The 27,236-nt window shown below is 62.4% G+C and overlaps 2 protein-coding genes across 5 annotated transcripts; both read left to right on the forward strand.

The window, feature by feature from the left end:
- Positions 1–102: 102 nt before the first annotated feature.
- On the forward strand, positions 103–6,969 carry MPST (mercaptopyruvate sulfurtransferase). Its single transcript, XM_056137504.1, has 3 exons — positions 103–251; positions 3,948–4,579; positions 6,370–6,969. Exons 2-3 carry the CDS (start codon positions 3,982–3,984, stop codon positions 6,666–6,668), a joined length of 897 nt encoding a protein of 298 aa, XP_055993479.1. The 5' UTR covers positions 103–251; positions 3,948–3,981; the 3' UTR covers positions 6,669–6,969.
- An 11,290-nt stretch (positions 6,970–18,259) lies between these two features.
- Positions 18,260–26,803, forward strand: KCTD17 (potassium channel tetramerization domain containing 17). 4 transcript variants are annotated; one of them, XM_056137444.1, is made up of 9 exons: positions 18,261–18,494; positions 19,746–19,854; positions 21,565–21,656; positions 22,479–22,574; positions 23,067–23,192; positions 24,853–24,949; positions 25,119–25,190; positions 25,546–25,636; positions 26,450–26,803. In XM_056137444.1, exons 1-9 carry the CDS (start codon positions 18,285–18,287, stop codon positions 26,517–26,519), a joined length of 963 nt encoding a protein of 320 aa, XP_055993419.1. In that variant the 5' UTR covers positions 18,261–18,284; the 3' UTR covers positions 26,520–26,803. The 4 variants fall into 4 exon arrangements, with proteins under 4 accessions (XP_055993420.1, XP_055993419.1, XP_055993421.1 ...); XM_056137445.1 differs by lacking the exon at positions 25,119–25,190 and having other exon boundaries at positions 18,260–18,494; XM_056137446.1 differs by lacking the exons at positions 24,853–24,949; positions 25,119–25,190 and having other exon boundaries at positions 18,266–18,494.
- Positions 26,804–27,236: the final 433 nt, after the last annotated feature.

Raw genomic sequence — 27,236 nt, forward strand, 5'->3', positions numbered from 1 at the left:
GCCCACCCTCGCCGCGCCCGTCCCCGGGCCCCGCGCGCCCGCCACCCGCCGCTCCCTGGGCTCCGGGGGCCTTCCTGAACCCCCAGAGTTCTCGGGGGGTGCCGGGCGGGCCGAGCGATCGGCGGCGCGGGGGCTCGGCGGCGCGGGCGTCCCCCCGGCCGCGGCCAGGCCAGTGGAAGGCGCGAGCAGCCGGGCTCCGAGTGGCCGGCCGGGGGGCCGCCCCCGAGACTCCGCCCCGTGGCCTGTCGCAGGTTGGTGGCGGGAGGAGGGGGCTCTGGGGGCGCGGGGACGGGGGGCGTCTTGTGGCGGAGGGTGGGGGGCGCCGAGAGGTCGCGCCAACTGCAGGGACCGGGGTGACTGTCGCCGGGGTGTCGCCGTCCCGCTAGGGGGACAGGGATCGCCGGGGTGCGCGCGGCGTGGGCCGCAGCCGCGGAGGGGACCGGGAAGGTGCGACCCCAGAGGTCGCCCCCTGCCTCCTGGGGGCTGCCCATCTCCTGGGGTCCGGGTGGGGGGCCGGCCGTTAAGTGAGGGTGAGGGGGTCACGGTGTACCATAGAGGGAGTTGGACCAAAACCCGACAGAGAGAGAGAGCGCTGCTCCCCCCAGGCCAGGAAGGAGAAAGTGACAGAACTTGCAGGCAGGACATGAAAGTGACATTTGTCTAGGCCTGCTGGTTACCGTCCTGCAGGCTAGGCCAGAAACTCCCGGCAGGAGAAGCCGGACCAGGCCCCGTGACACTGAGCTGTTGCTAGCCCAGATCTGAAGGCAGCCCAATCCCCCTTCCCTTCATCCCGAAAAGAACGCAAATAAAATGCAAAAGGCCTTTGCTTTGCCCTGAGCCTACAGTTGCTATCACTGACCTGAGCTGTGGCTGGATTCAACAAGGATAGCTCCCCATTATCCCTGGAAATCCAACAGGTGGTTCTTGCAAGATGCTGTCCACCCCCCTACCAAACAAGAACACTACCCCTGCAGGCCTAGTTTTCCCTGTGTGTGGTTACTGAAGCCCACTGCTCTCCTCATCCGCTTCAAAGTTTCTTTTCATTGTAAAAATAATTGTATCCTCTTTTCATTGTATAAATAATTGTATCTGGAGAGGAAGTTGCAAAGGTGAACTTTGTTAAGCATTTACCCAGGAGTCCTCAGTGCTTGGGGAAACTGGGTGAAGGTCCTGAGTTGCCCTATACAAGGCTCTTCCCTGACCCCAAGGAGTCCCAGCATCTCTAAGATGAGTCTGGGGGCACCCTGTGGAGTCCTCATCCACCTCACGGGGTCCAGGTCTGCTAAACACAATTGAACCCCCAAGTCTGTCTGTCTGTCTCTGTCTCTCTCTGTCTCTCTGTCTCTCTCTCCCCCCACACCCCTCCCATCTTCCTCCCTCCTCCCCCTTTCTTGACCCCCCCAAATCAGAAAGGAGAGACAGTTTCCCACAGTTCCCCCAAACCTTTTAAGTCTCACCCAATCCTGGCATTCTTCGATTTTTCTAGATTTTTTTGGATGGTGGATTGGGTAGCCTGGACCCAAAGCCAACCTGGGAGAGGGCGTGAGGTTTGGGGTTTTTGTGTTTTTTTTTCTTTTTGGGTCACACCTGGCGATCTCAGGGGTTACTCCTGGCTTTGCACTCAGGAATTAGTCCTGGCAGTGCTCAGGGGACCATATGGGATGCTGAGAATCGAACCCGGGTCGGCTGCATGCAAGGCAAATGCCCTCCCCGCGATACTATCACTCCAGCCCCAGGTTTGGGGTTTTCACGAAGCTACTTCTCGTGATGATCGAGACCAGGCAGGGCTCACAGACCACCGCAGGCCCACTGGCCTCATTTTGTGCCCCTTTAAGAGCTGGGGCTCCGAGGGCCCCTGGAAAAGGTGCAACGACCCCAGGGTGCCCACCTATGCCATCCCTCACCAGGCTTGTTATGCAGCTAAGGGGAGGCTGTGAAGGCTGGGGAGGGGCCGCGGACAGGGATGGGGGGGGGGGGCTCTCATTTTCCCACCAGGCTCCTTTCCATTCTAAATGGATCCTTGGAGGAAAAACAAAAGCACCTCAGGAGGGCTGGGGAGGTGCTCAGGGGTTAGGGGACTCCTGGCACCCCATGATCCCCCACCCTGAGCAGTGCTGACTGCGATCCCGAGGACCCCCTCCAGTGCACAGCCAGGGTGAGTGTCCCCAGAAATGGACTCTGTGCCTTCTGAGCACTATTTGAAGTCCTCCCTCCCTGCCCCCAAAAAAAACTAAGGGACTCAAGAGAAAAAGGAACAGGGTTGTTAGGACCCACCGAAGTGTGCCTCAAGGACTCACAGCCCCCACATACTGGGACCACCCTGCCCCAGTGTCCCCTTGGCAGCCTCCGTATTCCAAAGTGCAGCAGTGGTCCCCAGAGCCCCCTGAAGTCACTTGGCATACCCCTCCTCCAGGAAGCCTTCCCCCGCATCAGGCCAAGCAAGCAGTTGGTGCCCACAATGGGCTCCAGACATTCCTGTTACACTGTCTGCTGAACGGCCAGTGGCCTGTCCTTGCCCCCAGGGCCTGGCAAAGCTAGGTGTCTCCGTGTCCAGCCCAGGGCCTGACCACGGGGAAAGCAGGTTCTTGATTAAATCAGCCTCAGAACAGACCTCGGTGCTGGGCGTAGGGCGTGACGCGGTTTGATTATCAGACCCCATCTGAGACTGGAGGCGTCTTGCCTGCAGAGTTGAATTCTAGCTGGACCAGGTTCAAGTTCAAGAGCAGAGCGCCTTCCTCCCTGACTACAGGAGCCTTCTGCGGCGGGACAATGGCTTGTCCTACCCCGCAAAACAGAGTGATAAAACAGAGTGATGCTGCACTCACCCCATCATGGGTCCTGGTGGGGGCCGTACCAGGAACATCCTGCCCCAACACACACACACACACACACACACACACACACACACACACACACACACACACACAGCCAGACTTTAGCTGCCTTGTCCACACGCTGGTTTACTCTCTGCTGCCCCCTGCAGGGCTGCGGAAGGAAGAGAGAGGCAGGTGCTGTCACTAGCTGAAAGGTTCAGGCTGGAGATCAAACCAACCTTGCCCATCAACCTAGCCTTGGCCAGCACCCAGTCCCTACACCATAGCGGGGTAAAAGTCTGGGTGCTGCGGTCTTACTCCCTAGTGAGAATCTTGCTGCCCTGCTGTTGTCCTTGGCCAGTTTAGTGCCCTCCTTTGAGCTTCCACGTTCTCCTGTCTGTGAAACCGTGAGCTACTCACTCTATAGATAACTTTTTTTGTTTTTTGGGGGCCCACACCCGGTATTCAGGGCTTACTTCCAGCTCTGAACTCATGAGTTACTCCTGGCACGGCTCAGGGGACCATATAGGTTGCTGGGGATGGCATCTGGCTTGGCCATGTGCAAGGCAAACCCCTCCCTGCTTTACCATCGCTCCAGCCCCTCCACACATCACTGGGCACCTCTAAGCTGCATCCTGCAGTCTTTGGAGCGTTGGATGGGGCACAGGAAGGTCCGTCCCGGCCCCGGTTACTGTTCAGCTGCTCCTGCATTGCTCCAGGAAGGAGTGAATGAATTCCACCAGGGGTCTTGGTGGACTGGGAAGGAAACTGAGGTACCAGGGAGATGGCCCAAAGGTTGGGTGCGTGCTTTGCATGCCGGGTTTAAGCCTGACCCCACCTGGAAGCTACCCCAAACACAAAGGGGGGTAAAAGATAGAAAGGTGAGCACCTTAGGGAAATGGGAAGGCTTTGTCATTAGGGGGGTGGGCGCCCCAAATCTGGCCAGTGGGGTGAGCCCTAGCTGATCGCCTCTGCACTCCGCTTCTGGCTTTCTCTGCCCTGGGGGGGGCTGCCTGCATGCTGGCCTCAGGCGTCCCTCCATGCCCCTCCAGCTGATTTCGGTCCCAACTTGCAGCCGCAGCCTCCTCCACCTGGATTTCCTCCTGATTTCCTTCCTCCCCGCCCCCCCCCCAGGCTAGGAGCCCAAGCGCCCCCCGCCACCGCCACCATGGCCCCACAGCAGCTGTTCCGTGCGCTGGTGTCCGCGCAGTGGGTGTCCGAGGCGCTGCGGGCCCCGCGGGCCGGGCAGCCGGCCCTGCAGCTGCTCGACGCCTCCTGGTACCTGCCCAAGCTGGGCCGCGACGCGCGGCGCGAGTTCGAGGAGCGGCACGTGCCCGGCGCCGCCTTCTTCGACCTGGACGCGTGCAGCGACCCCGACTCGCCCTACGACCACATGATGCCGCGCGCCGAGCACTTCGCCACCTACGTGGGCAGCCTGGGCGTGGGCACCGACACGCACGTGGTGGTCTACGACGCCAGCGACCAGGGCCTGTACGCGGCGCCGCGCGTCTGGTGGATGTTCCGCGTCTTCGGCCACCGCGCCGTGTCGCTGCTGGACGGCGGCCTGCGCCACTGGCTGCGCCTGGGCCTCCCGCTGGCCTCGGGCCCCAGCCGCCCCACGCCCGCCCAGTTCCGCGCCACGCTCGACCCCGCCTTCATCAAGACGCACCAGGACATCAAGGAGAACGTCGCGGCCCGGCGCTTCCAGCTGGTGGACGCCCGCGCCGCTGGCCGCTTCCGCGGCGTCGACCCGGAACCCCGAGACGGTAACGCAGCCGGGGTGGCCGCGGGGTGGGGTCAGGGGAACGGGCCCCTCCTTCCTGGAGATCTCCGGGGCTTGGGGACAGGCGCGCCCTGGGTCCTGGTTGGCAATTTGCCCTGGGCGTGGAAAGACGCCCTGTCCCTTCTGCACCCCAACCCACCAGTTTGGTTCCCAGCCCTTCGACTTGCTGAGCTTTCATTTAGGCCTTTTAAGTTTTCGTCTCTAAAGTGGGTCTCTCTGGGCTGGAGCAATAGCACAGCGGGTAGGGATTTGGCTTGCATGCAGCCGACCCGGGTTTAATTCCCAGCATCCCATATGGTCCCCTGAGCAGCGCCAAGGATGATTCCTGAGTGCAGAGCCAGGAGGAACCCCTGTGCATCGCCAGGCGTGACCCCCCCCAAAAAAAGAATAAAGTGGGTCTTTCTACCCTACCGTGTCTGGGACCTTGGCTGCCCCAAAGCATTGGGATCCCAGGAAGCCCTCTGTCAATGTGAGAACCCCAGCAGCCGCCACGTCCTGGCTGTGGGATGCAGAAGGCTCTGAGGAGTGGAAGGGGGGTGGGCTGGACCACTTTGCGGATAGCCCCCCCATCCGAGGAGAGGGGATAGAAGGAGATACTAAATAGAGGGGTCCCGGGTAGGGCGTTTGCCTTGGACGCGGGAGACCCAGGTTCGATCCCTGGCATCCCACAGGGTCCCCCAAGCACCGCCAGGAGTGATTTCTGAGTGCAGAGCCAGGAGTAACCCCTGAGCATCACCGGGTCTGACCCAAAAGGCCTAAATAACTTTTAAAAAAATAGGGGCTGGAGCGATAGCACAACGGGGAGAGTGTTTGCCTTGCATGCGGCTGACCCAGGTTCAATTCCCAGCATCCCATATGGTTCCCTGAGCACCACCAGGAGTCATTCCTGAGCGCATGAACCAGGAGTGACTCCCGTGCATCACCGGGAGTGACCCAAAAACCAGAATTAATTAAATGAATAAATAAAGGAAGGAAGGAAGCAAGCTGGTGAGCTGCGGGCCTTAGAGATGCCCCATAAGAGAAAGTAGGAACCCCTAACGCCAGCTGTTACTGTTACTCTCCAGCTTCTGGTTCGGCATCCCCAGGGCGCCCCCTAACCGTGAGATTACGTTACAGCCTGTCTGTCCTGCTGGTGACACCCTTGACTCTTGTCCCTGGGGTGCACTATCAGGGGAGCCCAAAGCAGAGCTCGGCAGAGTTGGGGGTGGAAGGCTTGATGGTGGCCGTGGGGCTCGTGAAGCTCAGGCCCCCCATCTGTGAAAAGGGAAAGCCTGGGATGTGCTTCTAAGAATTGATTCTCGGGGCTGGAGTGATAGTCCAGCGGGTAGGGCGTTTGCCTTGCATGCAGCCAACCTGGGTTCGATTCCCAGCATCCCATAGGGTCCCCTGAGCACCGCCAGGAGTAATTCCTGAGTGCAGAGCCAAGAGGAACCCCTGAGCATCGCCAGGTGTGACTCAAAAAGCAAAAAACAACAACAAGGGGCTGAAGCAATAGCACAGCGGGGAGGGCGTTTGCCTTGCACGCAGCCGACCCAGGTTCGATTCCCAGCATCCCATAGGGTCCCCTGAGCCCTGCCAGGGGTGATTCCTGAGTGCATGAACCAGGAGTGACCCCTGTGCATTGCTGGGTGTGACCCAAAAAGAAAAAAAAAAGAGCTGATTCTCCCCAGCAGGTCCAGTGGGGGTGGGGCGGGGGACACGGACTGTCCCACCACGGCCACTCACCTTCTCCTCCCGTTTGCTCTTTCCCCTCCCCCGGGCCTCCTGCCACAGGCGTCGAACCTGGCCACATCCCCGGCACCGTCAACATGCCCTTCACGGACTTCATGACCGAGGAGGGTCTGGAGAAGAGCCCCGAGGACATCCGTCGCCTCTTCCAGGACAAGAAGGTGGACCTGACCCAACCACTGGTGGCCACGTGCGGCTCCGGTGTCACCGCCTGCCACGTGGCCCTGGGCGCTTACCTGTGTGGTAAGCCCGACGTGGCCGTGTACGACGGCTCCTGGGTGGAGTGGTACCTGCGTGCCCAGCCTGGGGACATCGTCTCTGAGAACCCCGGAAAGTCCCAGTGAGGCCAGGCAGGGTCCAGCCACCCGCCTGCCCGCCCACTCGTCCCAAGCCCTGTGACCAGGGAGCCCGAGGGCCAGATTTCCGGGGTCTCCTGCACCCCCTCCGCACAGCAGCAAGAGACAAGATGACCGGAGAGAAGGTAGCCAGAGAAAAGGTGGCCGGAGAGAAGGTGGCCCGAGAGAAGGTGGCCGGCAGGAGAACGGGCGAGCAAATGGGAAGGGACTTAGCCCCGTGGCGCAAGCCAAGCCCACTTCCTGTCTGTTCCGGATATTAAGGAAATAAAAGACCCAAGTGTTCAATGTTCCTGGTTATGGGGCTGCCTCCGTTTCCTCAAGAGCCAGCAGGCCCGTGGACTAGGGACATAGTACAGCGGTTAGGGCGTTTGCCTTGCACTCGGCTGACCCGGGTTCGGTTCCCAGCGTCCTGTAGGGTCCCCCGAGCACCACCAGGTGTATTTCTCCAGCACCTGCTGAAGGTGAAGCTTCCTGTGAGATATCTGGGGTCCCCCTACCCTGAAATCTCCCAGTAAGCCATGCTTTTTTGTTTCAAGGAAGAACTCAGGAGCCAGAGAAATAGCACAAGGGGTGGCCTCTTGCTTGCCTTGCACGCAGATGATCCAGATTCGGTCTTTGGCACCTATATAGGTCCCTTGAGCACTGCCAGGAGTGATCCCTGGGCACAGAACCAGGAGTCAGCCAGGTGTGATCCAAAAATGGAAGGATGGAAGGAGGGAGGGAGGAAGGAAGGAAAGAAGGAAGGAAGGGAGGAAGGGAGGGAGGAAGGAAGGAAGGAAGGAAGGAAGGAAGGAGAAGGGGAAGGGAGGGAGAAAGGAAGACAGGGAGGAAGGGAGAGAGAGGAAGAAGGAAGGAGAGAGGAAGGGAGGGAGGGAGGGAAGGAAGAAGGGAGGGAGGGAGGAAGGAAAGAAGGAGGGAAGGAAGGAAGGGATGGAGGGAGGGAGGAAGGAAGGAAGGAGGGAGACTTGTTTTCTCTGAGGCGGGAAGTGGCCCAGAGGGCTTTGATGCTCGAGTTCCGGGTTCCATACCCAGCCCCTCATGGTCCCCGAAGCCCCACCAGGAGTGACCCCTGAGCACAGACTTAGTTGGTCCCCTGTCTATCTAGAAAGTTCCAGGGGCCTCAGTCAGAACCTGGGCCTGTCCCGCCTCACCTTCAGCTCCCAGAGGTACCTCTGCAGCCAAGAGACAGCCTCGGCGGTACCGGGGAGAACCCTGAATGTAACCTTGCCTGCCCACCCTGTCCCCAACCCCCCAAAAAACCCAGAAACGGGCCTTGACTGACCCAAGACCATGGTGGGCCAGGGTTCCTGGAGCTTCTTAGCACCAACAGCCTCCTCTAAAGAAGCCCCCGTCTCTCTGAGGCTCAGTTTCCCCGCCTGGAAACTGAAATGGTTTGTACCTGAGAAGAAGGGAATTAATGCAGGCCACTGGCAGGAGCCCAGGGCACAGGGTTTCTCAGCACCACCCACACCGGTCCCGAAAATTTTTCTTGGGTGGGTTGGAGAAAAGTGGGTGGGCCAGTTCCTTAGAAGGCTCGAAGCTGCAGTTCTCACTATTGACCACTAGATGTCAGCATCACCTCCAACCGAGTCGTAGCACACTGAGAGCCCAAACTGAACAGGATTTGGCCAATAAAGCCGGTAGAACACAGGGGGCAGGAGCGGTGTAGACAGGGATCTTGGTGCGGAGGGGATGCCCGGTGGGCATCAGGAGCCCTGCGGACTAAGGCTTAATTGAGTGAGCAGTTTTTATTTATTTATTTATTTATTTATTTTGCTTTTCAAGTCACACCCAGCCATGCGCAGGGGTTACTCTGCACTCAGGAATTACACCTGGCGGTGCTCCAGGGACCATATGGGATGCTGGGAATCGAACCCGGGTCGGCCCAAGCTCCCTCCCCACTGTGCTGTGGCTCCAGCCTCACGAGTGGATAGTTTAGAAGGTTCCTTCTTTCTGTGCGGTGGTACAAGTCTCATTATTTTTCCATTAATCTTCCCTGCCAGGGTTTGTCTGCCTGTGACTGTCTCAGGCTTTGCTTCTGTCCCTCTCGGACCCCACGCGGAGCTGCCTGACCGTGGGCAGACCCCTGGGCCTCTTCCGCTCTAAAATGGGAGTGTGGGGGATGGAGACAGCCCAGCGGGTAGGGTGCTTGTCTTGCATGTGGTCGGCCTGGATTTGATCCCTGGCACCCCATATGGTCCCCTGAGTTCCTCCAGGAGTGATCCCTGAGCACTGAGCCAGGAGTAAGCCCTGAGCTCTGCTGGGTGGGCTTCCACCCTCCCTCCCCCCCTCCAAAAAAAATGGGAGTGAAAGTTCTTTCTTTGGGGATTAACTGAGCTCACCCAAACAACAAAAAAATCAAGTTTTAATGTTTATTTTTAAAAGGACTTTAATTTTTTATTTTTAACCCCTCTTGCCAAGGACCTCTGTACTTAGAGTATCAAGGGGAGAGAAAAAATGAACATAAAAAGTTTTCTAGGCTGGGTGGAAAAAGGGGCCCCTTGTAACACATGCCCAAGGACGAATGTGAAACCACCTATTTTACAAAATCACTTGGCACCAGTGAGAAGAAAGAAAAAGTTCAGAGAGGTTAAGTGATTCCCCTAAGAACACACAGCAAGTGAGACGTGCCAACCTAGAGGTAGAATCCCTAGAGTAGGAGCCCCTCGGGTGGCTCTCCCTCACAGTGCTCTTCCAGATTCCAGAGATGGGGACTGATGGAATGTAAATCAGGGTAGGAAGACATGTGAGAGCCAGAGAGATTATAAATATCAGGCACTTGCCTGTATGCGGCTGAGCCCCGTCCAGTCACCAAAACTGCAGCACTGCATGAGGTTCCCTGAGCACCACCAGGAGTGAGCACAGAACCAGGAGTAGCCCCTGAGCACTGCCAGGAGTAATCCCTGAGCACAAGGCCAGGAGTAGCCCCTGAGCACGGCCAGGAGTGATCCCTGAGCATAGAGCCAGGAGTAGCCCCTGAGCACGACCAGGAGGGTCCCTGAGCACAGAACCAGGAGTAGTCCCTGAGCACGGCCAGGAGGGTCCCTGAGCACAGAGCCAGGAGTAGCCCCTGAGCACGGCCAGGAGGGTCCCTGAGCACAGAGCCAGGAGTAGCCCCTGAGCATGGCCAGGAGGATCCCTGAGCACAGAGCCAGGAGTAGCCCCTGAGCACGGCCAGGAGGGTCCCTGAGCACAGAGCCAGGAGTAGCCCCTGAGCATGGCCAGGAGGATCCCTGAGCACAGAGCCAGGAGTAGCCCCTGAACACGGCCAGGAGTGCCCAACATCCCTCAATAGAAAGAATGTGATGAGCCCAGATGTCCGAATGCCCCCAGCTCTGGGGGGAGACAGAGACCCGCACCCTGGGGCTGACCTTTTCCGCCCAGATGTTTCTAGATAGGTCAGGCCTGGGTCAGGCCGGCCCTCCCTGGGGTGGGGGAGGACAGAGAGCATCTCCGCTCCTGGGATTTCTCAGCTGTAGATTAACCGTGAGGAGCGGAGCAGAGAGCACAGCTCTGCCTGTCGCCTGCATACTGGAGCACCCTCCCCCCACCCCAAATAACCCGCCACTCCCTGCAGTGCCCTGACGCCCAGGGCCCCCACCCCCCAGCACCCGTCCCACACCATCCTGTGTTCCAGGCTGGGTCTTGCAATACCTGACCTCAAGGGTGATGAAATGTTTGCCCGCTTGGCAAATATTTGCCCCACGGGCCAGGAAGTTTCCCAACCTCATCAGACCAAGTGCAGTTCCCTTCTCGGAAGTGTTGGCCCGGGGGGGTCATGGCCCGAAGCCCCTGCCATAGGCCCTGGACTGAAGCAGAGACCGATGTGTCAAATGTGACCCTGGCTCCGCCTGAGGTCCAGTTGGTCCCCCACCCAGAACCTTCAAGCCTGGGCCTCATTCTCCCTGTCTGAGAAATGGGAGCAAACTCTGCCCTGCCTGGCACAGGGGCGGAGGTGGAGTGATGTCCTAGGAGGGAAAAGTCACCCTGGAGGGTGTCGCTCTGCTGGATTCATGTAATGAGCTTTATTATCCTCGATGCACGAAGAGTGCGGCATTTGGGGAGTGGTGAAATTTTCAGCTTAACTGAACCAGTGTCATTTGGGATGGGGGTGGGGTGGGGGTTATTCTAGGCAGCGCTAAGGGCCCCAAGGATTTACACCCAGAGGTGCCTCAGAGCCCATGCAGTGCCGGGGATTGACCCCTCTGCGTGCCGGGTCAACACTCCAGCAGTCTGAACCATCTCCCCAGCCGGAAACGTTATTATTGGAGGCACCAACGTTTCTGATACGCTCCCCCGTCTGGGTGGAGACTGGTGTGTTTGAGGGCGACGGGGCTCCGAGTTCGCTTTATAGCACGTGACACAGTCCAGGACTGTTTGTCCCTCACTTCTGCACGCCCTAACGCTTAAGTCGTCATCAGCTTTGCTGCTGTACTGCCCATTTCCTGCCTGTTCCCTGCCTACTTCCTGTCTATTTCCTGCCCATTTCCAGCCTGTTTCCAGCTCGCTCCCTGTCTTGTTTTCTGTTTCCATTAATTTCCTCTCTATTTCTCTAGCATCTCCCGCCTGCTTCTAGGAGGCTATCTCTCCATACTGCCCATCCCAGAAGCCTCAGTCAGGATTGGGGGGCCCCAGATCTTTGGGGCCAGGTCTCTCGAACCTCCCAGGACTTGGATCGCTGTGTCCACTTCCTGCTCAGCCCTTAGCCCCGCCCCCTGTCTGTGCCACCCGCCACGGTCGTTGGGGCTTCAGGAACCAGCACAGACAGATTCCAAGAGGGAAAGAAGAGGGACACCACGGACCATGTCGGGAGTGCCGAGGGGGTCGGGGAAACAAATACAGAGCAGGGGGTTCCCTGGACCCCCGCGGCCCTCAAAAGTCACATCTGATTCCCACCTCTCTTCCGCGCCCCAACAAAGTGACTCCCACTGACAAGAGCTTGTGGGACTTTTTTTTTCCTTTTGGGTCACACCCAGCGATGCTCAAGGGTGACTCCTGACTTTGCACTCAGGAATCACTCCCGGCGGTGCTCGGGGAACCCTATGGGATGCCGGGGATCGAACCCAGGTCGGCCTCCTGCAAGGCAAACGCCCTCCCTGCTGTGCTATCACTCCAGCCCTGTTTGTGGGACATTTGACGCACAAATAATGACCCGGGTGGGGACTGAGGGTGAGCCGATGAACTACCTTGGTGTTCCTCTCCCTACCCAGCAAGGAGACTGTGCTTGACATCCACGTAACCCAACGCCCCCATCCCCACGAAGTGACGTGACTTGTCCTAGTTTGTAGGTTCAGCGGAAATGGGGGCTTTTTGAGGTCAGGTGACTCACGCAGGTCAGAGGAAGGTTGCCGGGAAGGAGGGCGGGGAGCACTGGTGGGAATGAGCCCCGAATGCTGGTCTCCTGCTAGACGGAGCTGGGAGGAGGCTTCTAGAAGAGGAGGGAGGTTCTCTCTAGGTGGGGGCTGCTGAAGCCCCCCCACCCACTCCGGTCTGGCTCTCACGCATGCCCAGACACAGGTTTCTGTTCACTGCTGATGGGCAGAGCGCTGAGGTTGCCTGTGCGAGGCCCTGGGTTCCATCCACAGCACCACACAGGGGCCGGAGCAATAGCACAGCGCGGAGGGCGTTTGCCTTGTACGCCACCACCGACCCAGTTCGGTCCCCCGTATCCCATAATGTTCCCGTGAGCACCGCCAGGAGTGATTCCTGAGCGCAGAGCCAGGAATAAGCCCCGAGCACTGCTGGATATGGCCCCCGAAACAAAACAAAATAACAAAAGAAAAAGAACACAGTAGCAAGGGGCAGAGAAAAACGCCCCCAGAAGGAGACACTCTTCAGGCTTTGAGTCAGGAATTAGTTAATAAACTGTGAGAAGCTGCACGGGCTTTGGGGCCCAGGTTGAGAGCAGAGAAGCTTCTGGAAGTTCCGAACTGGGCTGGTGGGTGCTGTGGGCAGTTACTCCCAGGAGGCTGGAGCGGGCCGGGGCTGACTCATCCCCACCCTCTTCTTCCCCCTTCCCCTATTAATGCTCTTGCCTCTCCAAGCCTCTCCCCAACCTCAGGAGGCTTGCAAATGGACTACCAGGCTTCTAAAAGCACAGCTCAGAGAGTCTACACCCGCTTCTCTCCCGAGTCCCAGGGAGAGAAGAAGAAAGAAGCTTCGCCCCAGCCTGGATGAACTTGAAAATAAAGTGGCTGGATCGATAGCACAGTGGGGAGGGCGTTTTCCTTGCACATGGCTGACCCAGGTTCAATTCCCGGCATCCCATATGGTCCCCTGAGCACCGCCAGGTGTGATTCCTGAGCGCAGAGCCAGTGCCAAACTCAACCACAAAAATAATAAGCTCTTGGGGCTGGAGCAATATCACAATGGGGAGGGCGTTTGCCTTGCATGCGGACGACCCAGGTTCAATTCCCGGCATCCCATATGGTCCCCTGAGCACTGCCAGGAGTAATCTGAGTGCAGAGCTAGGAGTAACCCCTGTGCATAGCCAGGTGTGACCCAAAAAGAAAAAAAAAAAGGAAAGTGGGGGGTGGGGTGGATATGGGGCAGGGGGGCCATGGGGGAGGCTAGAGATTGATCAAGATTATTCAATAGACTGAGTGCATGCAAGTTATGCAGGAGGCTTGGTTTAATCCCTGGCCCCGTATGATCCATGAAGAACTTCAAGGGCCAGAGAGAGAGAGAAAACAACGTGGAGGGCTGACCCAGGTTTGATCCCGCGCTCCCCATAGGGTCCCCCCAAGCCCCACCCAGGAGGGATCCTGAGATCAGAGCCAAGGACAAACCTTGAGCACCAGAGTATGACCCAAAAATGGGGGGTGGGGTGGGTGGGGAGGAATAGTTTTATGTAAGAACTTTTTTTTGCTTTTTGGGTCACACCCGGCAATGCACAGGGGTTACTTCTGGCTCTGAACTCAGGAATTACCCCTGGCGGTGCTCAGGGGACCCTATGGGATGCTGGGAATCGAACCCGGGTCGGCCGCGTGCAAAGCAAACGCCCTACCTGCTGTGCTATTGCTCCAGCCCCAAGAGCTTATTATTTTTGTGGTTGAGTTTGGGACTCCACCCGATGGTTCTCAGGACTTACTCCAGGTTCTGTGCTCAGGGGTCACACCCAGTGGGACTTTGGGGATCATATGAAGTTCCGGGGAATGAAACCAGGTGTGTCACATGCAAGGTAAGTGCCCTGCCTGCTTACCCACTGTGCTATGGCTCCAGCCCTGAGAATCTGTTTTTTTTTTTTAAAGGATGTAAGAGCCAGCTTAGAGGAGTTTCCATGGATCAAATTTGAGATGTTTTAAACACAGCGTTCATAATAATAATAACAATATGGCCCAAAGGATACGATAAGAATCCAGTAATTCATCTGCTATAAATGAAGAAGAGGGCCAGAGAGATGGCACAATGGGTAGGGCACTTGCCGTGCAACCAACCAGACGGCATCGCCTCTCCCGTGGGGAGGGGACTAAAGCCAGAGTCCTGTGAGGTGCCTGAGGTGCAGTGGCCGAGCTGGGCCATGGAAATGCTCATAAACGTCCCTGGGGCCCCAGTGCGCCGGCACTAGATTCCTAAATGACATCACAGGGGCCACAGGGACGTCTGCTGGGAAGCGTGAGGTCCCTGGACGACACCACCAAGAGCTCCATCACCAGGAGCCAAACATCTGAAGCACACAGTGAGCCAGAGAGGCTGTGCAGAGATTGGTCCAGCCCAGGAAGACGGCAGGCTGATGCGCCCCCTGCTGGTGAAGCGGATGGAAGACACACACACACACACACACACACACACACACACACACACACCACATACACACACGCATGCACACACGCACACACATGCACGCACACGCACGGTTCAAGTCCTAATCATTTCTAAAATCGCAAAACCCAGCACTTGGGGCATCCCTGGGGAATGTTGGTTGAAATGGAGAGTAAGGTCGAAGCTGGAGTGATAGCACAGCGGGGAGGGTGTTTGCCTTGCACGCAGCCGACCCAGGTTCGATTCCCAACCTCCCATATGGTCCCCTGAGCACCGCCAGGGGTGATTCCTGAGTGCATGAGCCAGGAGTGACCCCTGTGCATCGCCGGGTGTGACCCAAAAAGGAAAAAAAAAAGAAATGGAGAGTAAGGTCAAGGCAAAAGCTCTAGTCATTGTCTTAGAGCTATAAACGTCTAAGTCAGACCAGTTTTCCAGGACCCAAGCCAGCCGCATCTGTTCAGCAGACACCAGGATGGGCCTGGACGAGCACGATAGGTCTAGCCAGAGTCTCACACATGGGAGGTGCTTGGGAATAAGAGTCGATATTTACCACACAGACAGCCCTGAGCAGTAGAAGCTGCAATATGAAGTCAGTGTACCAGCGATGAGGGTTGAGATGTTTTTATAACGAGCCAGATGTCTCACAGCTGGTGGGGGCATGCAGAGAGTGGGGAAGCAGAGACTCTACCCCTGGACATGGGCCTCTGGAGGCCGCTGGTGTTCCTGGCTGGCTAGTCAGGGACCACTGCCCTATCTCTCTCTGAAGGTGACCTAGGATGGGGTCTATTTCTCCCAGGTTCAGAGGCTGAGCTGAAAGCCAAGACAGCGATGAGACGGGATTGGGGGCACAGAACAACCAAACGTCATGCAGATTGCCGTGGGTCTGGGAGACCTCCCAGGGCTGACACACAGGCCTGGCATGCAAGAGACCTGGCTACAATCCCTGGCATAGTATGGTCCCAGGGCACGACTGGGAGTGCCCCTACCCCCAAAGAGTCAAGGGGCTTAGTAGTACAACGGGTAAGGCCCTTGCCTTGCATGCGGCCAACCCGGGTTCAACCCCCAGCTATATGGTCCCCCGAGCACTACCTGGAGTGTTCCCTGAGCACAGAGCCAGGAGTAAGTCCTGAGAACCGGTGGGTGTGTAACCACCCCCCCCACCCCCCCAAAAAAAAGTCAAGGGGATGGGGAGATAGCACAGGATCCAGGGGGTATGCCTAAAGTGTGCAGGCCCTACGTTCTATCCCTGGCACTGCATGCCCCCAGAATCATCACCAGATGTAATGCTGAAGCCCTCTGCATTGCAGGATCCAAATAGCACCTCCACAGCAACCACCTGCCTGTTTGACAAGTGTCACCAAAAGTGGTCCCTAAGCACTCTCCCCTCCCCCGCCCCTTTTTTTCGGAGTCGATTCTCATCAGAATGTAACCGGCTTTCTGAACCTGGGGAAGAGGAGAACTGAATCCAAAAAAAGCTCCGCAGAGACGAGCTCTCTGCAGCAGTGGAAGGCACAGCTGTGGGGGCTGCCGAGAAGGTTCAGCGCAGGACAGCGGGGCTGTGTCAGGTGACAAGTGGAGGGGGTGTGGAGGGGGTGTTCTCTCTCTCTCTCTCTCTCTCTCTCTCTCTATCTCTCTGTCTCTGTGTCTCTGTTTCTGTCTGTCTTGGGGTTTTAGCCCCAGGAAACGGCAGCTGCTCCGCTCGGGGCGCTGGGTGATTTGGACCAGACCCTTGGCAGGAAGGGGCTGCTTGGGCCCAGATGTGCACCAGCGGACGCAGGCACCGCGCACCCAGCTGCAGGACAGCCCGCACCCACCCAGGCCAGTCTCGCGAGGCCTCGTCGATTCTCGCGAGGCTTCCTTCAGCCAGGCGCTGGGAAGGCGTCCAGGTACCAAGCATCACCTGGCCTTCTCAGCAGCCTCTCGGCGCCCCAGATCCTGCTTTCCTCCTGCACCTGCGGCCTCTCCTGCTTTGGGGAGCCCTCTCATCTTGGCCGAAGCCCGAAACCCGGGCCACCTGCGCGGCTCCTTCTTCCTTCCCATCCCACCTGAGCCAAGTCCTGCATCCATCTACCTCCTGCAGGCCCGGGAACCCTCCGCTCCTGCTCGGTCCTGGTTTGACGCTGCTTCGGTTTCGGCTGCTCCCACTCCTGACCCGGGAGGCTCACCAGCTAGCCACCTGGGGCTCCAAACCACCCCCCCCATCACCCAGTCTGGGGGCCTCCAGAGGGGTCCAGGCTGCAAATCCCACCCATCCCTGCCTGCAGTCCTTAGACGGGGAAAGCACTAGATCCGGTTCATTTTGTGTTTTTTTTTTTTTTTTCCCACCAATAAGGGCAGAGAATGAATCAGGTGCTAGGAGAGCTGCAGACGTCAAAGCCAGCCCACATGGAGGTCACTCATTCTTCCGTTCAGGACCCCGGCAGGCCCCCGCCCAGACTCGCTCGCAGGCAAGCAACTGGCATCAGCCCCATTTCGCCAACCAGCGCACTGAGGTTCAGAGCAGAAGTCGCTCCGGGGGCTGAGTTCCAGGAGCCGGCATCCAGCGATGTCGCCCGTTTCCTGTCCCCGGGGAAAGAACCTTTCCTCTGCTTGGGGGTGGGGAGTCTGAGAGCGTGGCCCCTGAGCAAGGGTGGGAGGGTGGGGGAGGGGGAAAGGGGCCACTTTAATCCAGGCCCAGGGAGGAGAGGAAGTTGAGAAATCGCGCTTCCTTCCTCCCCAGCCCTGATTCCTTCCTGCTCCTGAGCCCGGGTAGCACCCACCCCACCCCGCCCCACCCCCATCTAGGAGGGGCTCCTCAGAACCAATCCTCCACCCCCTCCCAAAAGACAGATGGGACCACTGGCGCCTCTCCCCACACCTCATCTTGCAAACACCAGCCCCATCCCTCTCACCTCCACCTTTGGTCCAGGGTCCGCTCCACGCACTACAATCTGTCCCAAGGAGCCCTGAAGCCCCAAGGGTGTGCGTCGGTACACCGAAGGGGGTGAGGTTGGAAATGCACTTAGAACCCATCTGGGCTGCCCACTCACTCCTCACTCCCATGAGCCCCCGAGAACACGAAGCTCTTGTGTGTTTGTCTGTATAATGGGCACAGTACCGAGGGTGGCCAAGTGTCATCACACAAGAGGTGCCCTGAGCACCTCGGAAAGAGCAGCTTCTCAGTGCAACCTCCCTGTCATCCGGGAGAGAAAACTGCCCCCTCCTTTCACGCGCCTTCATCGCGTGGAGGACAGAATGAAAAGAATGTAAGAAAATAGATACAGGGGGCAAACGCCGCGGAATTCCAGGGGAAAAACGTTGCTTTCCGTCCCCGGAGTTTGATAAGCCGGGTCCGGACACAGGGTGGGAGGGTCACAAAGAACCAAGGGGCAGCAGGATGACGGGTTGTGGCTATCTCTAGTTTCCCCTAGACCGCGAACTTGACCTTGCCCATTGCAGGCGGAGGCAGGCAGAAACGAGGCCAGCCGGGACACTGGGTCAGAATGCTAGCCAGCACACGCGCCCGTGGCCGAGGCCCGGACTACAACTCCCGGCAGCCCCCGCGCGCGGGCCCTGCTTGCCTGCAGCTGGAGCGCTGGGGAGATGCGGGCGCGCGACGGGGGCGAACTACAACTCCCGGCAGCCCCTGCGCGCGGGCCCTGCCTGCTTGCCTGCAGCTGGAGCGCTCGGGAGATGCGGGCGCGCGTCGGGGCGGACTACGACTCCCGGCAGCCCCTGCGCGAGGGCCCTGTTTGCCTGCGGCTGGAGTGCTGGGGAGATGCGGGCGCGCGTCGGGGCGGACTACGACTCCCGGCAGCCCCCGCGCGCGCGCCCCGCCCGCCTGCAGCCGGCGCGCCCGAAGGGATGCAGTCGCCGCGGCGAGCGATGAGGATGGAGGCCGGGGAGGCAGCGCCGCCGGCGGGGGCGGGGGGCCGCGCCGCGGGCGGCTGGGGCAAGTGGGTGCGGCTCAACGTGGGGGGCACGGTGTTCCTGACCACCCGGCAGACGCTGTGCCGCGAGCAGAAGTCCTTCCTCAGCCGCCTGTGCCAGGGCGAAGAGCTGCAGTCGGACCGGGTGAGGCCCGCGGGGTGGGCGGCCGTGGCTCGGGTGGGCTCCGCGGGCCCAGCGCCCCCCCGGATTGTCCGGCCGCGCCCGCCCGGGGCCCAAGGGGTCCCGCGCGCTGGGTTTGCCAAGAGCCGGAGGCGGGCAGGCAGAGGGGCCGCCCGCCGCGGGGAGGGAGGAAGTGGCCGGGACGGAGGATGTGCCCGTCGCCGTGGCAACTGGAGCACGCCGGGCCGAGCCCCCCCCCCGGGCGCCTCGAAGCGCTGCGCGGGGCGCCCACCCTGGCCGCGCGCTGCACGCGGACCCTCTTCCCTCTTCGGGGGGCTGGAGCGAGCGCTGCAGACCCGTCGGCCTTCCTCCCCCCAAAAAGACCCAGGGAGCGGGGGTGCAGAGGCCCGTTCTCCCCACGCGAGGGGGTGCAGAGGCCCCTTCTCCCCTCTCTCCGGGGGGGTGGTGGGCGGCGGAGGGGCGCGGGGACCTGGGCGAGACGCCCCGGGGTGCTTGCCCCGCGGGCGCAGTTTCTGGGCTCCCCGGCTGTGTTGCAGGTGGCTTGCGTGACCTTGGCTCAGAACCCCCCCCCCGCGACCCCCGGCTCCCCACCTGTCATCCGTGGGGGCTGGCCTGGAGGTGACCTCCCTCCTACTCCCCTTTGCCGCGACTCCCCGGCGCTGTGACCTTGGGCAGGTCCCCTCACCTCCCGGGCCCGCCTGGGCCTCCGGAAACTTGTAAACATCCCCAGAAAGCCCGGACGCCTCCGCCAGCAGAGACCCCGGGACCCACTGCTTGCTGGGTGCTTGGAAAGGGACATTCCCTGCCCCCTCCTCCTGCCGGTCGCCTCCTGGCTATGTTGGGGTTACGAGCAGGACTTGGGGAGACCCACACATTGGTTCCCCCCCTGCTCAATGTCAGCAGAAGAGGCAGGATTTGGACCCGAGGGTGTCGGACCCAGAAACCTTTTCACTGGAGGGGCCAGGAGGGTCGGAGGTTGCAGATCTGGGGGGGTGTTCGGTGCCAGGACTGTGAATGGGGTGTTGCCCCATGACTGGGGTGCAGGGCAGACACCAGGGCTTCCCCTGGTGATTCTCGGGGCCCCTGGGACCGAGGTGGGGCGCTCATACTCCCTCACCCCGGCATCTTCCTCCCCGCCCGGAGTGTCTTTGTTCCATGGAGCCTCTTGGTTCCGGCCCCCCCCCTCCAGTTCCTCTCCCAGGTGGGAAGCGAGGGGGGTGGCGGGGCTTCACTCTGTCCCCCCCGCTCCCGCAGGACGAGACCGGGGCCTACCTCATTGACCGCGACCCCACCTACTTCGGGCCCATCCTGAACTTCCTGCGGCATGGCAAGCTGGTGTTGGACAAGGACATGGCGGAAGAGGGTGCGTCAGCCCGGCTAGGGGGCAGGGGGATTGTGGGGGCCCCCGCAGCCTGCCAAGACGTTTTGGGGGGAGCCCAGAGCCCCCTCCTTTGCTCACGCAGCTCCTGCTCGGGCTGGACCTCAAGGCTTGGCCAGGCAGATGCTGTGGCCGGGACACGGGGCAGGGGGTGGCGGGCAGTGTGGGGTGGGGATGCTTCTCCTGCATCGCACCAAGGGTGGGAACCCGTGGGGGAGGGGCTGGGCTGTGGTGTAGATGCCGCTGCAGGGACAGTTGGCATCAGCTGTAGGTGCGGCCGGGCACTCCCTCCCCGAATCTGGCAGCCTAGGCAGCGCCCTGCCAGTGTGGGTGGAGGTAGCCAGGAGGGGGCCTTGCTCTTGAGTGGGGGGCCACGGTCTACAGGTACCCCGCAGAGACCGCAGCCGGGTGCTCGGGCCAAACTGGGCCATCCCCCGGGTGACTCTGGGACCCCCAGGCCTCCCTCGGTCCCGTCTCAAGTCTCCAATTCCCACCGCGGGAGGAGGTGGTGGGCCGTAGGGGGCAGATGTGAGGAGCCCCGAGTCTCAGCCCCCGCGGGCGCCTCGCACCGCTCAGTGCTCCCCGTCCTGAGCCCCCCTCCAGCTCCGCAGCAGCCCAGAGGCTCCCTGAGGCCCCGCAGTGGGATCAAGGCCTGTCCCCGTCCCCTCTATGGGCCCCCCCATCTCGTCCCTGGGGAACCAGACTCCAGGGCACGGGCCAGGCCCGAGACAGTCCCAGAGGTGGGCCGGCGGCTGGCACTGCGTCACAGCCCACACCTGTTTACCGACACCGTCGGCCGGGGCTCGGGGGGCCCCTCGGGGAAAGGCGGGATTGGGGATCCCCACGGCATGCACCCCTCTGCTCATGTCTTATACGGGCTGTGTCTCCCAGCCCTGCCTGCTGCCTGCCTCGGTGCCCGTGGGGGCAGCATTCAGGGTGGGGTGGCCGCAGGGCACTGGGGGACAGGACCCAGACTCTCGAGCCCGGGGGCAGCCCTGGCAAGGAGGGCGCCCTGCCCAGCAGAAGCTCTAGGTATCCCGGGGCTCAAGGCTGTTTTGCTCAGCCACTGAGTTTCTGTTCTCCCGAGGACGTGGCGACAGTCCTGCCTGTGTCCCCTGCCCCCGGCTCAGTGATGAGAACTTGCGGGGCTTTGTCAGCCTCTGGGCTGGGCAGCTGCCCGGGAGGGCACTGTGGTACCCCATGGTCAGAGGTCCTGGTGGGGAGCCTCAGCTCGTGAGCTTGGGTGAGCGGCTGCCCCCAGCCTCAGTTCTTCTCTTTGCCACTGGGGTGCCGGAAGTACACACTGCTTGCTTTTTTTTTTTTTTTTTTTTTTTTGGTGCTTATTTGGGTCACACCGGCGATGCTCAGGGATTACTCCTGGCTCATGCACTCAGGAATTACTTGTGGTGGTGCTCAGGAGACTCTATGACATGCTGGGAATCGAACCCGGGTCAGCCACGTGCTAGGCAAATGCCCTCCCGCTGTGCTATCGCTCCAGCCCCAGTATGTACTTCTAATGCTGAGAATTGATGGCCCCCCAAAGGGGCCTTTAACCAGCCCGCGGCAGCAGGGATGGACCCTGGATGGGGCCCAGGCTCGTGCCTGTCAGTGGCTAGAGTAGCCCCTCCCCCCCAAGTTAGTGGCCGGGTGGGCTTGGGGGGCAGTGGGCATGGTGTGACAGGGACTGTCGCCCAGGGGTCCTGGAGGAGGCTGAGTTCTACAACATTGGCCCGCTGATCCGCCTCATCAAGGACCGGCTGGAGGAGAAGGACTACACCGTGACCCAGGTGGGTGCCCGCCGCGCGGGGACATTGCCCACCCAAGGAGGGAAGGGCCCATAGGGCGGGCAGAGGCGCGTTTCCTGGGCCAGGCCCGGCTCGCCCTTGCCCTGCCCTGCCCGCTGGCCCTGTGACCCCAGCCCCGTCACCCTCTCTGCACCTCGGGGCCCTCTTCTGGACCAGGGGCTCCCAGCCTGCCCCCACCCCCTGGTCTCTTCTTCACAGGCCAGAGGGGGCCGGTGTCAGGGGCCAGGTTACAACTGGCCATGGGGTGGGCCGGGGCGGACCCTCTGATGAGGGTGAGTGGGCATTTCTAAGCGAGGGGCTGGTTGGGGAGGGGACCCGGAGGGTCTGACCAGAGCAAGGGTACCCTGCCCGGCCCCCAGTTCTCACCTGCCTGCTGGTCCTGGCTCCACCACTCTCTTGGGGTGGGGGTTCTCTGGAGGGTCCAGGGCCACTCTTGGCGGTACCCAGATGGACTGGACGGTGCAGGGTGGGGGGTGGCCAACAGGTGACATGAAGTTTCTTGGGGCTCCTGGTGCTGGGGGGTTGGGGGCTGCCAGGCTGGGACTCGGCCCTGCATGTGCTCCGGCCTCTGAGTCCCCTGGACCCCGACTGTGACTCTCGCTGGGGCCCCCGGGGTCTCGGGGCCCATCCCGGGACTTGTGCTTTGGTGACATTGCACGCCTGTGCGTGCAGCTCCGGGCCCCACTGTCCGGGCCCCACTGCAGCCCCTAGCCCAACCCCCCCCCCCGCCCCCCCCGGATGGGAGTCGACGGGAGGATGGCAGGGCCCGTCCAGGCGCCCACCACGGGGCCCCTCTGTCTGCAGGTGCCACCCAAGCACGTGTACCGGGTGCTGCAGTGCCAGGAGGAGGAACTCACGCAGATGGTGTCCACCATGTCCGACGGTTGGCGCTTCGAGCAGGTGGGCGCCCCGGTGCACGGTGACGGCCATCCAGGGGACAGGGTGGGGCCATGCTTTCCCACACTGTCCGGATGGGGAGCTGGGATGGGCAGGTGGGGGGGAGCGCAGGTGACACCCCCAAGCCGTGCTCCCCCAGGCCCCTCCTGGGGTGCAGCAGGAGGCAGAATCCTTGGTGACACGGTCACCCACCCCCCAGCCCTCGTTGCCACTGAGTGAGCCCACGTGGGCAGGTGGCGCCCATAGGGGAGCGGAAGGCAGCCGGGAATGAGTCGTGTAGCCGCAGGCACAGACCCTGAGTCGTTGGAGCACCTGGCCGGGTCTCAGTTTCCTCGCCCAAACAGGCCTTCCAGGGGAGGCAGCCGCGATCCTGCCCCTTTCCTGGGGTCAGGCCTGACCCGGCCAGCGGGGGTGGACCCGGAAACAGTCGCAGCCGGGGTGGGGGTGGGGGAGCCCGCTGAGGCCGGCGGCTCCACGGCCCCCCTGTCCCCGCAGCTGGTGAACATCGGCTCGTCCTACAACTACGGCAGTGAGGACCAGGCCGAGTTCCTGTGCGTGGTGTCCAAGGAGCTGTACAGCGCCCCCCACGGGCTCAGCTCTGAGTCCAGCCGCAAGACCAAGGTGAGGCCCCAGCTGCCCCCAGCCCCGCCTCTCTGACCCCCTCCCCGCACCCTCCTGCTGTGCTCCCTCCCCTCCCGCGGCCCACGTGACCGGTCACCACCCACGCCATCCATCCCATGCCACCGCGTCCTGTCTGCCCACGCAACTGACCAAGGCCCAGGCTGGGGAGCGCTGTGATGAGGGGACGGGCTGCTGTGGCCTGTGTGTAGCCAGCGGCGTGTGGCCCGGGGGGTCTGGGAGTGGCCACTTTGGACTCATCCCCCCCCCTTGGTGGGCACTGCCCAGCCCTTGCTGCTGGGCCCGGGGCATCAGTTCATTTTCCAGGACAGAGAGGCCAACTTCTAGGTCCCGCTTCTAGGTCCCCACCAGCTTCTAGGTCCCGCTTCTTGTCAGGCTCTCTGCAGCAGTGGCGCCAAGGGCCGGGTGGGGTCTGTCCGGTGTCCTGTCCCGCACGGGACCCTCAGTCGGCCTCCGCCCCCTGTAGGAGGGGCCTGCCGGGGGCGGGGCCTGCCGGGGGCGGGGCCTGGCGGACTCCAGCCTGCGCACCTTAAGGCAGTTTGTCCCCACGGGAGGGGCCTGTTGGGGGTGGGGCCTGGGAGCCTCCAGCCCACCGACCTTAAAACAGTCTCCGCCCGTGGGAGGGGCCTGCCGGGGTGGGGCTTGGCAGCCTCCAGCCCTCTCGCCTTAAGGCAATCTCCGCCCCCCGTGGGAGGGGCCTACCGGGGATGGGCCTGGAAGCCTTCAGCCCGCCCACCTTAAGGCAGTCTCCGCCTCCGTGGGAGGGGCCTGTTGGGGGTGGGGCCTGGGAGCCTCCAGCCCACCGACCTTAAAACAGTCTCCGCCCGTGGGAGGGGCCTGCCGGGGTGGGGCTTGGCAGCCTCCAGCCCTCTCGCCTTAAGGCAATCTCCGCCCCCCGTGGGAGGGGCCTACCGGGGATGGGCCTGGAAGCCTTCAGCCCGCCCACCTTAAGGCAGTCTCCGCCTCCGTGGGAGGGGCCTGTTGGGGGTGGGGCCTGGGAGCCTCCAGCCCACCGACCTTAAAACAGTCTCCGCCCGTGGGAGGGGCCTGCCGGGGTGGGGCTTGGCAGCCTCCAGCCCTCTCGCCTTAAGGCAATCTCCGCCCCCCGTGGGAGGGGCCTACCGGGGATGGGCCTGGACGCCTTCAGCCCGCCCACCTTAAGGCAGTCTCCGCCTCCGTGGGAGGGGCCTGTTGGGGGCGGGGCCTGGCAGCCTCCAGCTGCCTGGACCTTTGCTTCTATGTCTTGTCCGCGTCTCCATTCTGTGATTTTCCCTGGGTGCTCGCGGCAGACCCTGCTTGTCCCCGGGACAGAGTGAACCTGCAGTGTCTGCTGCAGGATCTGGGGGTCCAGAGCTAGTTCCTGGCCCCCCAGATCCCGGGGTACGGCGCTGGGCCTCCCCCGGCCGCCTCCCCTGGCTCAGCCCTCCGCACCGGAGGCCACCTTAGGCGCCCCTGCAGGGGCCCCAGCTCCCCCGCACACGCCCCATCAGAATCAGGACTCGGAGGTGCCGGCAGCAGGGCGCACCCCCTCTCCCCCGTGGCTTGCCCCAGATCCTGCCTCTGCTCTGGGGGGGCTGGAGGAGCGGCCCCAGCGGGCCCGTTAGCTGTGCGCTCTTTCTTCCCTGGGTCCGGCGGTTCACAGAGCACCGAGCAGCCGCTGGAGGAGCAGCCGCAGGAGGAGGAGGAGGAGGAGGTGGAGGTGGAGCGGGTGCAGGTGGAGGCAGAGCCCCAGGAGAAAGGTGCACCCCAGCCCCCAGGAGAATGATTGCTCACGAGAGCCGGAGCCCGTGCTGCAGCCTGCTGCCGAGCCTGGGGGGGCCGGGGCGCTGCAGGGGGCGGGCCCCCGCCTGGCGCCTCCCCTGCATAACCATCGCCCCCTCTCTCCCCCCTCTCGCTCTCTCTTTGCAGCCCGGTCATCTCAGGATCCCGCTAACCTTTCCTCCCTCCCACCGCCTCCTCCTCCTCCGCTCCCCGCGGGAGGTCCTGCTTCATCTCCATGCACCTCCTCCTCCTCCTGGATCTCCTCTGCACCCTGCCTCCTCCCCCTCTGCCCCTGCCCGGGTTTCCTGACCGCCTGCTCCTCGCGCCTCCCTCCCGGGGCCGCGCCGGGCCCCGCGCCCCGCGCCCGTCCCCCGGGCGCCCCGGCCCCCCCGCCTCCCCCCCGCGCGCCCTGCCTGCCCCCGCCTCCCCCGCCCCCCCCGCCCCCCGCGCCCCCGCTCGCCCCGCCTGGCCCCCGGCCCCGGGAGGCGGCGGGGGGCGGGCGCCCCTGCGCCGTGCCCGTGCCCGCCGCTGGGCCCCGGTGAGGCCGCCTGGCGCTCACCTTTCCTCCTTGCAGGTCCCCGTCTGCCCCCTCGCAGACCCGAGGCCACGCGCGCACTGAGGGCTGCTGCTCGGCCCCTCGCCCGCCCCCCGAGCTGCCACCCCTGGTTCGTAGCTTGGCGGAGCTGGAGGGAGGGCGGGAGCCAGGAGGGGGCCAGCTCGGGTCCCCGCCCCTGAGCCCCCGAGCCCCCTGAGCCCGGCGCCGGCCGGCGGCTGGTCTCGGCTCCCCCGTTTCTCGGCCCTGGTGCTCTTGGCGGGAGGAGAGGGAGGAGAGGGAGGGCGAGGGGCGGCATCTCTCCCCCCCACCCCAGGAGCGCAGGAGACTGACCCCTCGGCGCCTCCGCCTCTCCTCTCTGGGCTGGGTGGGGCGGACCAGCCGCCCTCCGGTGCCCCAAGTGTACCAGGGGCCAGCGTGAGGTGGGGTGGCGGGCAGGGGAAGGTCCGGCCGGGCTGCGCCCTCCCCGGATCTTTCCAGCCTGCTCTGTGGCCCAGGGCCCATCGCTACCCCTCTCTGAGCCGGTCACCTGTAGCTGAAACCGGGGCCAGGCCAGCGCCTGGGACAGCCGACTTGCCTCTCTGGGCCCCGATCCCCGGCCCTGTCTAAGGCTTGGCAGAGCCCGGCCTCCCGGGCGTTGCCCCCTGCCCAGGGTGGGCGTGGGGGGGCCCTGCCTGCTCCCCTCCTCCTTGGCTCTGATCTCCCTCCTCTGGGCCTCAGCCCGCTGCCCCCTTGCTCCCAGGGACCGGTGACTCACCTGCTCTCTCTCTCTCCCTCCCCCCTCCCTCCCTCCATTTCAATCTCCTCTTGCTGCCCCCCCCATCTCCCCCCTCCTCACCGCCCCCCCTCATTTCCCTCCCGGTTTTCTGACCACCCACCCCCCCCTCGCCCTCTGCCCCTCCCCCCTCCCTCTCTTATTTTCTAGCTGTTACAAGCCAGAGGCACCCGGATGTGAGGCCCCAGATCACCTCCAGGGACTTGGGGTTCCGATCTGAAATCCTTTATTTTTGTATCATGGGCTGGGCCCCTCCCGCACCCCTGCCTCTGTCTGCACCTGCCTGCGGGGGCCGCGTGGGGCCCGATGTGGGCCCCAGGACCCAGGCAGGGCCGCCCGCTGGTGGCCCACATGTCACTCTGCCCGGCTGCCAGCTGTGTCTCTTGGGGCCCCTCCATCCCCACCCCTGGCTGCATGGCAGATGCATTCCCTCCCAGCCCGGTCTCAGTCTCCCCACCTGTGAAATGGGCCAGCACTTCCCACACCTCCCCGGCCGGGTTGTCGCGAGGCTGCGGAAAGAAGCCGGCTCGGGATGGGGGTCCGAAGGACCAGGCGCCTCTCTTCCCGCCCTGGAGGGGGCATCCCTTAGCCCCAGGAACTGGGGGTGAAGAAGATTGGTGGGGGGAAGGACTGGGGTCACTCAGGAACTTACGCCGAGAGAAGGGGACACCCCTCCCTCCGCCCAGGGGACAGTGCAGGGTGATGGGGGCTGCGCCAGGGCCCCTGCTGTGTTTAAGGTGCCCCCGGTGGGTGCTCACTCCCCAGCTGTGTCCCGATCCCCACCCCAGTGTAATAAAACCCGAAGAAACAGCCCCGCCCCCACCGCCTCCCTGTCTTTCTCGGGGCCACCTGGGGGTCCAGGGGCCCAGCTCTGTGGGCTGTGCCACCCTGCGTGCGGGCACCCTTCTGCTCTGGCGGGTGCCACCAGGCCTCTAGG

This window comes from Sorex fumeus, unplaced genomic scaffold (assembly GCF_029834395.1).
Source record: "Sorex fumeus unplaced genomic scaffold, SorFum_2.1 ptg000125l, whole genome shotgun sequence".
Lineage (NCBI taxonomy): Eukaryota > Metazoa > Chordata > Mammalia > Eulipotyphla > Soricidae > Sorex > Sorex fumeus.